The sequence below is a fragment of the Dipodomys ordii genome, unplaced genomic scaffold (assembly GCF_000151885.1).
Source record: "Dipodomys ordii isolate 6190 unplaced genomic scaffold, Dord_2.0 Scaffold53, whole genome shotgun sequence".
NCBI classification, from domain to species: Eukaryota; Metazoa; Chordata; class Mammalia; order Rodentia; family Heteromyidae; genus Dipodomys; species Dipodomys ordii.
In genome coordinates this window covers 8806265-8821074 of record NW_012267269.1, presented here as the reverse complement: position 1 = coordinate 8821074, position 14810 = coordinate 8806265, and the positions used below count along the sequence as shown (strand labels likewise).

At 41.3% G+C, this 14810-nt stretch overlaps 1 protein-coding gene across 1 annotated transcript in view; it reads left to right on the top strand.

Moving 5' to 3' along the window:
- Positions 1–13552: 13552 nt before the first annotated feature.
- Positions 13553–14810, top strand: part of Elavl2 (ELAV like neuron-specific RNA binding protein 2) — a 175069-nt gene continuing 173811 nt past the window's right edge. The window contains exon 1 of the mRNA XM_013020787.1: positions 13553–13645. Coding sequence (XP_012876241.1) covers positions 13619–13645 — 27 coding nt within the window. The 5' untranslated portion in view covers positions 13553–13618. The remainder of the gene's footprint in view (positions 13646–14810) is intronic.

Here is a 14810-nt window from a genome sequence, read left to right as displayed (position 1 = left end):
TGAAAGAGACTGAAAAGTTAGAAAAGGAGGAGGTAGTCTTACATTTTACAAACAAATAACAACGTCAAGAGGTAAGAGGAAAAATGGAGGAGGCTACAGTAGTCATTCAGATCAGGGAAATAATTGATGTTTACAATTGAAAAATGTCAATGATATCAATATCTAAACATTTTAAATAATGTTTTCTTAACTAGGAGAATATATTAAGAAGTAATATAAAACTGCATTTATTTGAAGTTTAGCAACCCATTTCAATTCATTTGAGCTTCATTCTACTTCAATACTTATAAAAATAGTGTGTATATTAATAAATAATGGTTTAAAAAGTGGGGTTCTGAGTGATTGTTTTTAAAACCTTTTTACTTTTCTGCATGACTTGAACTCATTATAATGAGCAAGTGTTATATTTACAAAATCAATAAAGTAATTTTTCTTTTAAAATGAACAGGAAAGATAAAAATAGGGAGACATTTAATTTTTCCAACAAACTGCATTTGAGTTCAATACACATAGTGTTGCAAATTTAATTATTTCTCAGACTTAAGTTTTTTTTTTTCTCTGTACTTGGATAGATCTCATCTCCAAATTCCAGATAAGTGCTTCTATTTGAAAATCCTTTGGTTTTGTAAACAGAATTTAACATGCAAAGTAAGTCCCAGCACTAAAGTTATGAACTTGGCTGCTATGTCAACAGCATGTATGAGATCTAGAAAAAATGATGAAGGTTAAAAACTGAGAATTATTACATTATTAAAAGAATAAAACAAACCCTGCATTTTCTCTCATAAAACTATGTTCTGTTCTTGTTTCTCTTGCATATACGTACTCCCTATTTCACATGCACTGATTCCAATTTCTTTGGTGGGGTAGAGGCTGAGGGACTGGTTTTTAATAAATGCTTTCCTTATCCACATAGGTAAGATGCCTCCAGGTGAAAACCAATACTTATAGAACATCAACTATAAAACCACAAATGCTTTTAAAATGATACATTCATTCACACAGGCTATTGCATAGCAATTCCCTCCGCAATCTCCTTAGAATTTTCAGTACATTATGTGGACTCCCTTAGGGCAAAGATCCCCGGCACATTTTTATTTGTATTTTGTCTCTGAGAATCTTAGGGAATAGATGTCTTTACAGATACTCACTTATCAGGAGGATTTGTTTCCTTGCTTTGTAGATATATATACAAGACCAAATCAAGTTCACCCAAGAAATGTTTACAACCTAACCCCCAGAATATGTGAATATGGGACAAAAAGCAATTAAGGTTTCAAAGGAAATTAAGAGTGCCAATCAGATGACCTTAGGTTATCGAGGTGGACTCCATGCAATCCTACAGGTCCTTAGAGGTGTCAAAGGGCACAGGAAAGTTAGTGTCAGTGTGATACAGTGGGAGATTCACTCCCATGGTGGCTTTTAACAAGGGAATAGGCCACCAGACAAGGAATTTGACTATTCTTTAGAAGCAAGAACAGGCAATAAAACATTGACTTGGGCAAGATGTTATCCCAGTGGGATCCTGCTTTGTGTTTCTGAAACTCAAACATTTGTTGTTGGATAGCATTGTTTTAAGTCACTAAATTTGTGGCAATGTATTTCAGCAGCATCAGCAATTAACAGTGTAAGTAAAACGTTAAGACTTTTCTCCATGGACTGCGTTTCTGAATTTCCGTGCATATAAGATAGGCCCCAGATAGAACTTAAAAGTAATTGGCTAGGGTAACTTACTCCCTACCAACACCCCACACCTCTTTCTGGATAGCTCAACTTCACAGAAACTACAGACAAAAAAAACAAATGGAAATGATACTGGCATCTGGATATACCTGTCCCACCCTAAATTCCTAGGACTAGGTTTGTTCCCACATTTCAGTCATTGTTCTCCCTCTGAGGCTTAGGTGGTATATGGAAGAGTTACTCTGAGAGAGCCTGCAGCGTGCAAAAAAGAATGATGTTGGAACATATAAGTCAAGAAATTACCTTGCTCATGTAATTGTAACCCCTCTGTACGGTATTTTCACAATTATATATATATATATATATAATTTTAAAAAAAAGAAATAGGCTCACTGTCTGAGGAACAGACATTCCATGGTAAGTTTCGATCATTTCTTGGGTGAGAGAAAAAGGAATAGAGGAGAAAGGACACCGATAACATGGCAAATGGATTAGTCAGACCTTGAGTTGCTGTGACAAAATACTGAACACCAACAACTTATAAGAAGAAAGACTAATCAAACTTTTAGTCCACAGTTCTTGACTTGCCTGATAGTAGGCCTGTGACAATGTAGAGCATCACAACAGTTCAATATGGTACATGTGGAAAACTTCCTTACCTCATGGTGAACAAGAAACACTGAGAAAGAGGCATGCAGGAAGGGACGGGGCAACATATGGTCTCCAATGACATGCTCCCAAAGAGCTAAATCCTTCAACCAGTTCCCATCTCCAACTTTTCACTGCCTCTCAGTAATGTCAAACTATTTTGAATCCATCTAGGGCTCAAGCCATTGATTAGGTCAGAATCCTCAGATCCAATCACTTTCTAAAACTCATTAGCTGACATCAAAGCCCACAACACAGGAGCACAGGGTTAGTAGTTCATTTGCAAACCCCAACATTTTACCCCAAACCTCCAAATGTTCACCCATTACACAATTCAGAATGCAAAAACACATCCAGTCTCTCTCCAAGAGTCCTCAGTCTTAACAGTTCCAGCACTATTCAAAAGTCTAAGCTCAAAATGTTCTTTGAACTGAACACAAATGGCTCATGCCTGTAATCCTGGTACTCAAGAGGCTGAGATCTAAGGATGAAAGTTCAAAGCCAACCCAAGCATCAAGGTCCATGAGACTCTTCTCCCTAATTAACCATCAAAAAGCTAGAAGGGAAGCTGTGGCTCAAGCAGTAGAGCAGTAGCCTTGAGCAAAACAAAACAAAAAGTCACTGAGACCTAAGGCAAATGCTTAGGTGTAAGCTACTGTAAAATGAGAAATGAATTATATTTCCTCAAGTCACAGTTCTACAGACTAGTAGATATTTATATTCCAAAGGAAAGAAATGGAAGAAGCAAGAACTGATGCCAAATTAAATCTGAAACCTAGCAGAGAAAACACGAAATCCTGTAGCTCCATGGCCAGCATGTAGGCCCTGTGGTATCATGACTTGGGTTCCAACATGCCTACAGTTTGCTGATTGCAGGCCATCATGGCCTCTCTTATAGACTGTCTCCACTTCTTGTGCTTCTCAATACAATCAAATTTAGTAGCAATTATGTGTAGAAAAAAAAAGCACTCAGCAGCTAGCCAAACAGCTCTGGCATGATAAAGACAAAACTGTGGAGGACAGCCCTGACACAGAAAGGCATGGTGAGGACATATTTCTCAGGGCCAGGCAAAAGGAGATAGAGGAACCAAGCAAATACTCCAATGTTTCCATGCTTAAAACATTGAAACCATAAACCAAGGCAGGAATACCTGATCTGCAAGGTCCATGAAAAAGAAGTAGCCACATTCTGCTAATCTTATAAAATGCATCCAGATTCAAGGATACAGATAAGGATGCTTTCTTTTGATGCTTTCTTCTTTCATGTTAGGGAAAAAAAACTTCTGCTTAACTCTTGAGCAGTGGTTTTCAAATTTTAGCTTTCACCAGAATCTCCCAGAAGGCTTGTTACCATATAGTTGTCTGTAAGTCAGAGATAAGGCCCATAATTTCCCAGATGATAATAGAGCTGACTTTGGATCACACTTTGATAACTACTGGTCAATAGTGGAGTCTTTGCTAGCCCGCTTCCCTCCAAAAAAAGTAATTGATTGTTTAACATATATGTAAATTATACTTCTAAAATAGAATAATAGAGGCTATGCACAGGGTATCCTCTATTATTTACAATAAACTCCTCTCCTACCAAAATAGAAAATCTTGTAATAGTGTAAATCTAAAGAAGTCCCCTGAAGGCTCACTATAAGGTTGCCAGCTTTTAGAGGTGACAGGATTGTGAGGTCTTCAACTTCATTTATGGATTCATCCATCAGTGACTAAATAGCTGAATGGACACTTTAGAGTTTGGACTGGTTGTAGGAAGTAGGTCACTGAAGATGTGTCTTTGGAGGGTATATCTTACCCTTGGCCCCTTCCTATTTCTCAGCTTCTGAGCTACCATGAGTTAATCTGGGTTTTTTTTGTTCTTTTTGTTGGTAGTGGTGGTGGTGGTCATTGTCGTGAGGCTTGAACTCTGGGCCTGGGCGCTGTCCCTCAGCTCTCCAGCTCAAGGCAAGTGCTCTACCACTTGAGCCACAGTTCTACTTCCGGTTTTCTGGTGGTTAATTGGAGATAAGAGTCTCACGGACTTTCGTGCCCAGGCTGGCTTTGAACTGCAATCCTCAGATCAGCCTCCTGAGTAGGTAGGATTACAGGCATGATCTACAAGCGCCCAACTCCTGGTTTGTTCTCTTCCACACCCCCACCAAGATGCTCTGCCTCATCGTGCCCCTAGATCAACACAGCCAAAAGACTATGGACAAAAAAAAAAAAAACTATGAAACTAGGAGGCAGAATAATTCTTTCTTACTTCAACATTACTTATGTTGAGTACTTCATCATGGTAAGGAAAAAACCTAACATAAATCTTAAAAACACATATTAATTAAAAGGCTTTGATTTAACATTTGTATTAAAAAGTCTTCTCTGAAATTCTATTCTGAAATACTTAATAAATTCTATTTAGTGATCTACTGCTAAATTCTACCCTTCCTCCACGTCTAATGTAATGAGCTCATCTGACTCAACAAGTCCTTCAAATGTAATGAGATCATTACATTTGAAGGACTTGTTGAGTCAAATGAGAAAGTCTCTCTCATATTTTGTTACAATTAACTAGAACCAATGGTATATTCATTCTGGACATACTTATTGCATATATGGAAGAACTGGCTCTGGAGTTAAATAATCTGTATCCAAACTCCAACTTTCGTTTAATCACATAATGCTTGATATATTATAGCCCCATATGGTGTAAATCAATACTCATCTCCCTGCAACTTTCATCCTAGTTTTCTAAAATAATTAAGTACCTCTGCAGATCCTTTATAAACGCCAATTGATTACTATTCCCTGATTCTTAAAATATAAATATAAATCCAATTTTCTATCTTTGTTATAAATAAGGAAGACATAAATAATGACCAAATTCTTTTATTTTTTTTCTGGTTTTGGGGCTTGACCTCTGGGCCTGGGTGCTGTCCTTTAGCTCTTCAGGGGAGTGCCCTACCACTTGAGCCACAGCACCACTTCCAGTTTTCTGGTGGTTAATTGAAGATAAGAGTTTCATAGACTTTCCTCCCCAGGCTGGCTTTGAACCATCATCCTCAGATCTCAGCCTCCTGAGTAGCTAGGATTATAGGCATGAGCCAACAGCACCCAGCTAATTTCTTTTTTTTTTTTTTTTAGAATGTATGCCTGGGAAAACAGGTGTCAGTGACAACATACTGTAGAAATTGAGACTTATACTAATCACATACTGAAACTAGGCCTGGTTTGTCTAACACCAAATTTATTTCTTCTACCTTACACCGAATCATAAAACACTCACATCATTTCATATCAAAGAACCACTGTTAGCTCATCATTTTGCTAAATTATTTTTAGAGTTGCAATTCTTAGTAGGAATGTCTATAGAGGGCCTAGTATTCTTTACCACTGGAGCCATACTCCACTTCCCCTAACTATATTTTATTCCAAAAATCTCAGTATTACCCTTATGTTGCATCATTATATACAATGCCTAATTGTTTACCTACTATGTGCCTACCATTGTGCACATCCCATATTCAATGTCCTATTTAATATTCACAACAATTCTCTAAGATAGGTTCTATTTTTATTTTTTATCTATTTTTATCTTTTTTTAAAAAAAAAAGCTTAATTGATTAAATAACCACTGAAATACAGCCAGTAAGTAGGAAAGCTGGAGCTCAAATTTAATTCCAAAATATTGCTGGGTACCAGTGGCTCACATCTGTAATCCTATCTACTCAGGAGGCTGAGATCTGAGGATCATCATCAGAAACCAGCCCAGGCAGAAAAGTCTGTGAGACTCTCATCTTCAATTAATTACAGAACAAGCCTGAAGTGTTGTATGGCTCAAGTAATAGAGCACTAGCCTTGAGCAAAAGGAGCTCAGGGACAGCACCCACACCCAGAGTTCATGCCCCAGGACCAGCAAAAAAAAAATCTTATTACCTTACCCCTATTCTGACTTGCTATGTGAACTTCATAAAAACCATTTTGTAAAATAATAGTACCACAAAAATGATTTTGAATCAGTTGAACACTAAGCCTGATTCAGAACAAGAAATTTGATAGGGGCTGGGAAAGTGGCTCAGTGGTACAGCGCTTGCCTTGCATGCCTGAGGCCCTGGGTTCCATTCCCCAGCACTACATAAGCAAAAAAAAAAGCTGGAAGTGGCGCTGTGGCTCAAGTGGTAGAGCACTAGCCTTGAGCTGAAGAGCTTAGGGACAGTGCCCAATACCAGAGTTCAGGCCCCATGACCGGCCTCCCCCCCCAAAAAAAGAAAGAAATTTGTGATAGAATAGAGGGGGAACGAGAAAAAGAAACATCTGGTTTATGCAAATAAACTGTAACTGGAGTAGTTATGAGACTGACATGTTTAGGTAACCCATGTGACCAAGTTTGGGGGCATCCCCACAGTCACCTTGAAGAAAGATGTGCTTATTTGAACAATGCTATCATAGCTATAACGTATTTTTAGACTTTTTGAAGTCTGACACACAAAATTAGTACTGGTGTTTTTGCTTATTCAGTTTAGCAAAACAAAAATATCTACCATGTATCTTCTAACTTTTAGGTGCTTTTCACTTAAATGAGTATCTTTGACTCTGAGCAACTTCTGGGATATTTTCCAAAGTCAAATCCTATCTTCAGTATTTATTAACATTGCTTGGTTGCTGTCATTCCCTAAAATTGTGATCCAGAACCTGAACATAACTAGAAAAGGGCATTTAAATTTAAAGAGAATATTTAAGTGTGTCTATTGTAATATTATACTGTACGGTAATATACTGGTAGTATGCATGGTAGTATAGGCCTGGAAGTAGGCAGGTCAAAGTTCAGGCTTTCTAGCTGGGCTGGAGGCTGGACACTATCACAAAAACAATCAGGAGGAAGCACAGATCTGAAAGTGTGGCTCAAGTGGTAGAATGCTAGTCTTTTAATCATGAGGGCCTGAGTTCAAACTCCAGTATGGACAAAAAAAAATTTGTTAATGCTTCTTACAAATGCAATTCCTGGATCAAGATTCTGAGTAAATTATCTAACCTAATACTAGTGAACTGATTATAAGTGGAGTTCAGTGGTTTTTATCTAGACTTCTACAAAGTGGTTGACATTCAGGGTCATAACAAGGCAGATTTCATTTACAAGTAGAAAACTCTCCGAATAGCAGATATGTCATTTAAGAAAGTTTCAAGATACAGAACATCAAACCAAATGTGTCTAAAGCAAAAAGCAGTTTCGCTGGGCACAGGTGTCTCATGTCTATAATCTTGGCTACTTAGGAAGCTCAGATCTGAGGGTCCAGATGCAAAGCCAACCCTGGTGGGAAAGTCCATGAGACTCTTATCTCCTATTAGCCACCAAAAAGCTGGAAGTGGAGTTATGGCTCAAGGGGTGGAAAGCTAGCCTTGAGCAAAAGAAGGACTCCAAAACAGCACCCAAGCCCTGAGTTCAAGCCCTAGAACCAGCAGGAGAGAGGAAGAGAGGGGGAGAGAGGGAGGGAGAGGGAGGGAGAGGGAGAAACAGAGGGAGAGAGGGTGAGAGAGGGAGAGAAAGGGAGAGAGTTTGCTTTTTTATATATAGCAAAAAGTCTAAAGATAGGCAGTCTCAGATAAATTAGGCAGCCCAACCCAAAACCCAAATTTCTCCCATCTTTCCTCACCTTCTTTCAGAGCCTTCTCTGAAATCCCTACACATTGCTCCATGTTGCGAGATAGCTGTTCTACCTCCAGACGTCACATAGCATTCCAGGTAGGAAAAAAAGGAATAGAACAGAAAGGAAAGAGGTGGTAGCAACTGTCTATTCCTCTTCTTTGAGGGAGACAAAAATATTTCCAAAAGACCCCTTAGCAAATATGTATTTAATTCACAGGCACTGCAAACTGCACAGAACACTCAGAAATTAAACATTCAATTTTCCACTCTCTAAATTAGAGTAAGACAAGGAAGGAGGAGGTTGAAAATTCAGGTAAAGTGAGCCAAATTACAAGGCTGATCTCAATAGGACTGACATTTTACCAGGCAGTGTGTTTTCACACTTGGTATCATTAAATCATCACAACTGAGAGACTTGGTCTTTGTTCTTTTAATTTTACTAAGGAGGGAAATGGAATCTAGAGTAGTTAAGAAAATTGCCAAAGTCACCCAGTTCATGAGCACTAGAATCAGTTTCAAGAGGACTCTAGAAATGCTGCTCTCTGACATGGACAAGAAATCATAAAAACAAGCAAGCAAACAAATGCTTTTCTGAGAACTGAGACCTGAACTCTTAAAAGGCAGTTTAAGGGGAAATCATTAAAAATCTTTATTGGATTATTCAATGATCTTCTTACATGTAACATAACTTGAGTAATTTATGAAAGAGAACCATTTCACTTAGGATGGATCCCTGCATGTCACAATGTCTGATTCTTGTTGGAAATTCCTCAAGAAACTGGGGCGTCCCATAAAAATAAGGCCACCAACTCCAAAGGAACTCAGCAAGACCAAGTTTTACTGCTGCAGAAGGGAGTGCTACTGACATGAATCCAAGTTAGAAAGTGGATAGGACCAGTAGGCCACCCAGATTTTATCTCTAATGGTGTTACTGCCTTTCAAGCTGATTAGTCAGAACTCTTACAGCAGGACAATCTTGCACAACTGGCTTGTTTGAAAGGGGTTAAGGGGCTGGAAAGGTGGCTCAGTGGTATAGTGCTTGCCTTGAAAGGGGTTAAATGTTTATCCCAGCAATCAACCAAAACCAGGACACTTGACCAAAGCAGGAATTTGTCAAAAAAACAATTCTTATTCAGCTGGCCCTCTACCACTTGAACCATTCCTCTAGTCCCTAGAAAAACAATTCTTAGAAGAGAATGGGGATTATCTAAAAGAGCTTCTTGCAGAATGACAGCTACCCATAAAATGGCAGAAACCACTATGTTTTAAATGTGCAGCAACCATTTTGACAGAAAAGACTCCTACAGCTGAAATCTTCACATGATTCTCAAGATTCACTCATTGGTGAGAGAGTTAAAGATGGTAAATTACTTATTTAACACTCAGTTTATATATTTCCCAGGCTTAGTTTCCTTTCAATGTTTATAATGTAGTCCTTGATATATACTTCTTAAAATATCTATTTTGCCTTCTGTTTTCCCTACAGTAGATACAGTAGGGCCTGAAATAAATGAGGCCAATAATGAGACTGATAAAAAATAGGAAGGAAAACATAGTGTTTTGTTCAGAGATGAAATGCCCTCTGAAAAATTGTCATATAAATTTTAGAGAATAGGCCAGAAATTTTTGGTAGAAAAAAACATATCTGCACTCCACTTTGTTTGGTTTCCTTTGTTTTGCCAGTCCTGGGTCTTGAACTCAGGGCGTGGGTATGTCTCTGAACTTTGGTGTGGTTTTTTTTTCCCCCCCTCAAGGCTCACATTCTACCACATGAGCCACAGCTTCACTTTTGACTTTTGCTGCTTAGGTGGAGGTCAGAATCTCAAAGACTTTCCTTTGTGGGGCTGGCTTTGAACCATGATCCTGAGATATCAACTTCTGGAGTAGCTAGGATTACAGGCATGAGCCATTGACACCCAGCTTTGCAGTCTAATTTTTTTTTTGGGGGGGGTCCAGTCATGGGGCCTGAACTCTGGGCCTGGGCGCTGTCCCTCAGTTCTTCAGCTCAAGGCTAGCGCTCTACCACTGGAGCCACAGCGCCACTTCCGGCTTTTTTCTTTTTGCTTATGTGGTGCTGAGGAATCAAACCCAAGGCCTCAGGCATGCAAGGCAAGTGCTCTACCACTGAGCCACCTTCCCAGCCCTCTAATTTTTTTTTTCTTTACCTTACCTACAGTTTTCTTGAGGGTTAATACAGCTTTTCCTGGAAATTTTCAATTTACCTTTAGGTGTATAATTCTTGTGAATTCTGTACAACTATGTCCCACACTAGGTTCACATTCTCCTCATTAATGCTGACTGGGTTGATAAGTCTTAATAATCTCCAACTGTGTTAACTTCTCCCAGGTGTAACCTTTATGTTTCACAAGGTTAATACATTTAATGTACATACTTACAGGGTCTATTTTTTATCACTGCTTATACTATTTGTTCATTAAAAAAACAGTTTCCAAATTCATAGTTCTTTTCTTTACTCTGTTGTTCAAAGTATTAAAGAAAATAGTGTTCTTCCACTAGTCAGCATTCCCTTCCCTTCCATTTTCCCTGTCCTAAGAAACATGGTTCCATGTAGAAGGAGAAAGGGCGATCAGACACAAATAAATTCAGTAAAGTGAGTATTTTCCAGGTCCTCAAAACCACTGAAAACTCATTTTCAAAATGAACAAGCAAAAGCACTTGGCCAGCAAACTAATGTTTTTCTATTCAAAAATGTCCTTGTAATTTTCAATCAGAGGAAAGTATTTACTATCTTTCCCAACTAAGTGAGGAAATGAAGACCTTAACTAATGATGTGTCTTCAGTATTTATGATTACACTTACAACTTAATAGTGTATTACAAAATTCATTCTCAACTACTTTATAAGTTTATGAAAACTATCAAGAAAACATCATGAGAGGAAATGTTTGAAAAGATCAGTTCATAGGTGCCTTTATGAATAATTTATAGAGAAACTATTATTTTGCTAAGTATAGGTAAATATTTATAATTTCTTACTAAAGTATATCACTAAGAATTTCTTCTAAGTAAACTTTATTGGTTGGTATTATTAAACCACAAATTAAGAAATCAATTTGTATTTCTCAATGACTCCAACTGGCCTCTCTCTTCCCTTGCATATTCCCAAACTCCTCCAATTCTTTATTCATTTTACTTAATCTTACCAAATGCATGAGCAGAAGTCTAAAGTCTTCAAAACACAGAATTTGAAAAAGCTGAGGAAAGTAATTGGTTAATAAAAGGAGGCAAGGGAAGGGGATATTCTTTAGCCACTTAGGTTTAGGATCTGAAGGAACTAGGTGAATTCAACAGCACGGGCTTCTTTCCTTTACTGAAAGATTTTTTTGAAGGTTACTCCTTCCTGATCATTAAAAGTGGTTCCATATGAACAACCCTTAAGAACTGTTGGTTCTTTTACCTTCCCCGTGGATCACAGGCTTTTGAGCAGAACCATAATTTCTTCTTCAGCACTTTGCCAGGGCCCAGATCAGGCTGCCCAACCTATATACACACATTTTAAAAGATTAATAAATAAAAAGCGGACATAAAAAAAGGGAGAGATGCTTCATTAGCCATAAACGCCCTGTTTCTCTCTGCTTTTTGCTTTCTGGCTGCAATGATATATATAGAGAGAGGTAGATAGATAGATGTTTATAAATATAGGTATCTATCTATATAGGAGAAGTGGATTTATCACCTGAGAGAGGTGCTGTTCCATAAACTCTAATAAACATAAACAAGTACATCCACGTGTTTCTGGAGACGTTTGGAAGGCGTTTTTTAGCCCCATCAAGAGCGTGCAACACCAGGGTTAAGTTGAAAATGGAAAGTAAGGGTGTAAAGTAAGTTCACTTGTCCACGTCGGGAAATAAAGTCTCTGGTAAGGTTTTCCTATAAATGGCAAGCCCTGCCTGTCAACTGGGTTCTAGGGATCATTAACTGAATTGTAAAGGGCCGGAGGGCGGGGGGAGGGGGGTAAGGATGCTTTCAACAGGGTTAGGGGTCATGGGGAGGCAAAGGGCAAGGGGGTCTTGGACTCCCCAGAGTCTGGTTTACGTGTTTTCTGTCTTTGAGGTCAGCCTGGGGTGGCAGTCCCGGGGTGCAGTGGTTTGGGGGCTCGGGGCGGGGCGGGGTGGGCGGGGCCCCGCGCACGCGGGACTTTGCAGCGCACCTGTCAGGGTGGTTCTGTGAGGCGCAGCTGGGACGTACGGCCCCCAACTCCGGGGTTCGGGGGGGGGGCCGGGAGACCCCAAGGCGCTCTCCTGACCCAATCACCCCAGGCCTGGCAACGCTTCCCCACTCCTTGGCAGTCCCTACCCGGGTCAGGTTTCCGTCTGGGCGCCGATTCCTCTCCCCGCTGGCGGCGCGCGCGACCCCGTCCTACAGACTGAGCGCCGGGCAGGACGCTCGGGGTGGGCTGTCTTCCCGTCCGCTCGCTCCAGTCGGCCCGGCTCGGCCCGGCCGGGCCCGCCCAGCGGGCCGCCCGCCCTCCAGGGGGCCCCGAGCCCCGGAGGCTGCGCGCCGCGCGCGGGGGGCGCTGTCCGGAGACTCCGGGCGGCACACCGATCCGGCGCTGCCTTCTCAAGGACAGTTGCCAACTGTTGGCCAGTTCGGGTCCCGCTCACTCCTCTACCCCACCCCGCTCTGCACCCCTCTGCCGCCTTGGGTGGTTTTAGGGTCTTCTCCATTGGGATGAATGCTCTGTTCCCCCGAGCGCTTGGAAGTGACCCAATGGGTTTTCTACTTATGCACGTGCTGACTGCGGGGCGGGGTGGGGTGGGGGGGAGCCAAAAAGGGAGCAAGCGAAAGAGAAAGGACTCTGTGTGGGAGAGAGAGGGGAGGGGGTGGAGGCTGGGGGCCTCCCTCCCCGCGGAGGCCAGACGGCACGGCACGATACGTACCGTCGTGAACAGTTTTGACCCACCCAGACCCCACCCTTCGCTTGCATCCTTCCAAAGTGGGCAGCGCGGGTCCCACTGCCTGGCCCGGCTCCTCCCGGGGCTCCTCCGGCTTGGCTTAATGAAGTGCACCCTGCCGGGGCTATTGTGCGGCACCCAAGACACAGGAAGGAGACCTCAAGGATCCTCCTAGCAGCTGCTCGCAGCAGCCAGCAGCCGCAGCGAAGCCCAGACCGCCAGTGGATGGCTGCCTGGAGAACCCCACCGAGCAGTGGAAGACTGTGGCAGGGCTAGTGAACTTAGATGTGGTTTTCCTCTCCCGCAGCTGAGCAGGCTGGAGGCAAGTGCCGTCACTCGGGTAATCGTGGGGTGCCTGGGTGGGGGGGGGCGGGGGAGCTAGGGGAGGGAGGGGAGGGAGGAGAATGCTGCTTGGTGATTTTTAAGCCAGTCCTAGGTCGAAAGGTAGCTTGGATCAATTTCCCCTCTAATAGCCACTCAACTCTCCCTGTTACCTTTTGTTTTGTTGGATTGCCTTTTTTTTCCCCTCCTCCCCCCCCCCCCCCCCCGGGTTAGGTTTGAACCTGACGCCTTTGCTCTGGGGCTTGATGGTGCATTTAAATGAATTCTGATTGGTGAATGTTCTCTCCCTTTCTTATTTTATCTTATTTTTTTATGGTGGTTGTGATTACTAGAGACACTTTAGTCGTGCCTTTCCCAGTTCTGCGTCCTGCACAAGCAGTTTTGAAAAATTAAGTGCAAAAAGCATGACAAAGCAGTATGAGGTTGCCGTGGTAAGTGAACTTTTAAAGCAAAAATTACCTTTTCTTCTCTTTGCTCGGTCTGTGGGAGGTTTGAGGCCACACACACACACATGGTTGGGGTTGAGAGAAAGGGGTGTTTCAACCAACTAATAAAAAACAGTGCTTCTAATTTTGTTTTTCACTTTACTGTAGTCATTAGGCTAGTTCTGTGTTTATTGATATTATTAGAATGCATTCAGAGAGGGTGAGAGTTGGGATGGATAGGGGAGAGGTGTAGGAGAGAGAAGAAGGGAATTGGGTTATTGTCTTGTTTCAAATGACCCGCGCAGCTCCGACTTCCTCCACTTGTCACCGTGGCCAAATCCTGGCTGCAAATCCTACAGGAGAAAAGGAACAATTGGATCAGGCTCAGCCAGGACAACTACCTCTGTGCTCTCAGGTGCACTAGACCCCTCCCCCTTCTTTCTCATACTTCCTCAGGTAGCAATTTTAGAAGCCATCGTTTTTACACAAATTCCAAAGGCTGAATGATAACCAGTTGGGAAAGTGGTTGTCTTAAAAGATTTGAGAAAGAAATGGCTTGTATTTTCCTTACAGCTGCTCTTCGCTTTCCTCCACCCCTTTTAAAACTAAAGTCTACAGACCCATTTTAAGGGTTCTTCTTCATTATCCTTTTTGACTTCTCTTTGTGTGTTGTCAAATAGGAAGTACCTTCTAGGGAGGAGTTCCTGAGGGTTACTCTTTTATCTCATTGATATTCTGGGAATGACTAATACTGTACTTGTGGAAAAGTTAGCAATCTCAAGCTTAGTGAACAGTTCAAGTTGTGCTCTGGAGAATTCTAAATTGTTTAGCCAGTGCTGAAGTTAAAAATAATGATAATAATAGTGCTCAGTAATCCAAAACATTTTTTTTTTATTTTTTGTGGATCTGGTTGCCTTTTAACTAGCCTTGTCACAGACGTGGCCATGCCTGTTGCTATGGAGATGACTGGGCTGCCCTACATTGCAATGGAGCTGCCACAGTCTCTGATGGTGAAAGGCCATCTAAATTTTCAAATGGGAAGCATAGGATGCAAACGTTTCGAAATGTCCCCCGAAAGGAATTTGGTTTGGTTTTGTGGAGCCTGTTCTTAACTTTAATTTCTATGTGTGTCGATACAATTGCATGGGCTGATGTATCTCAAGATTTATTC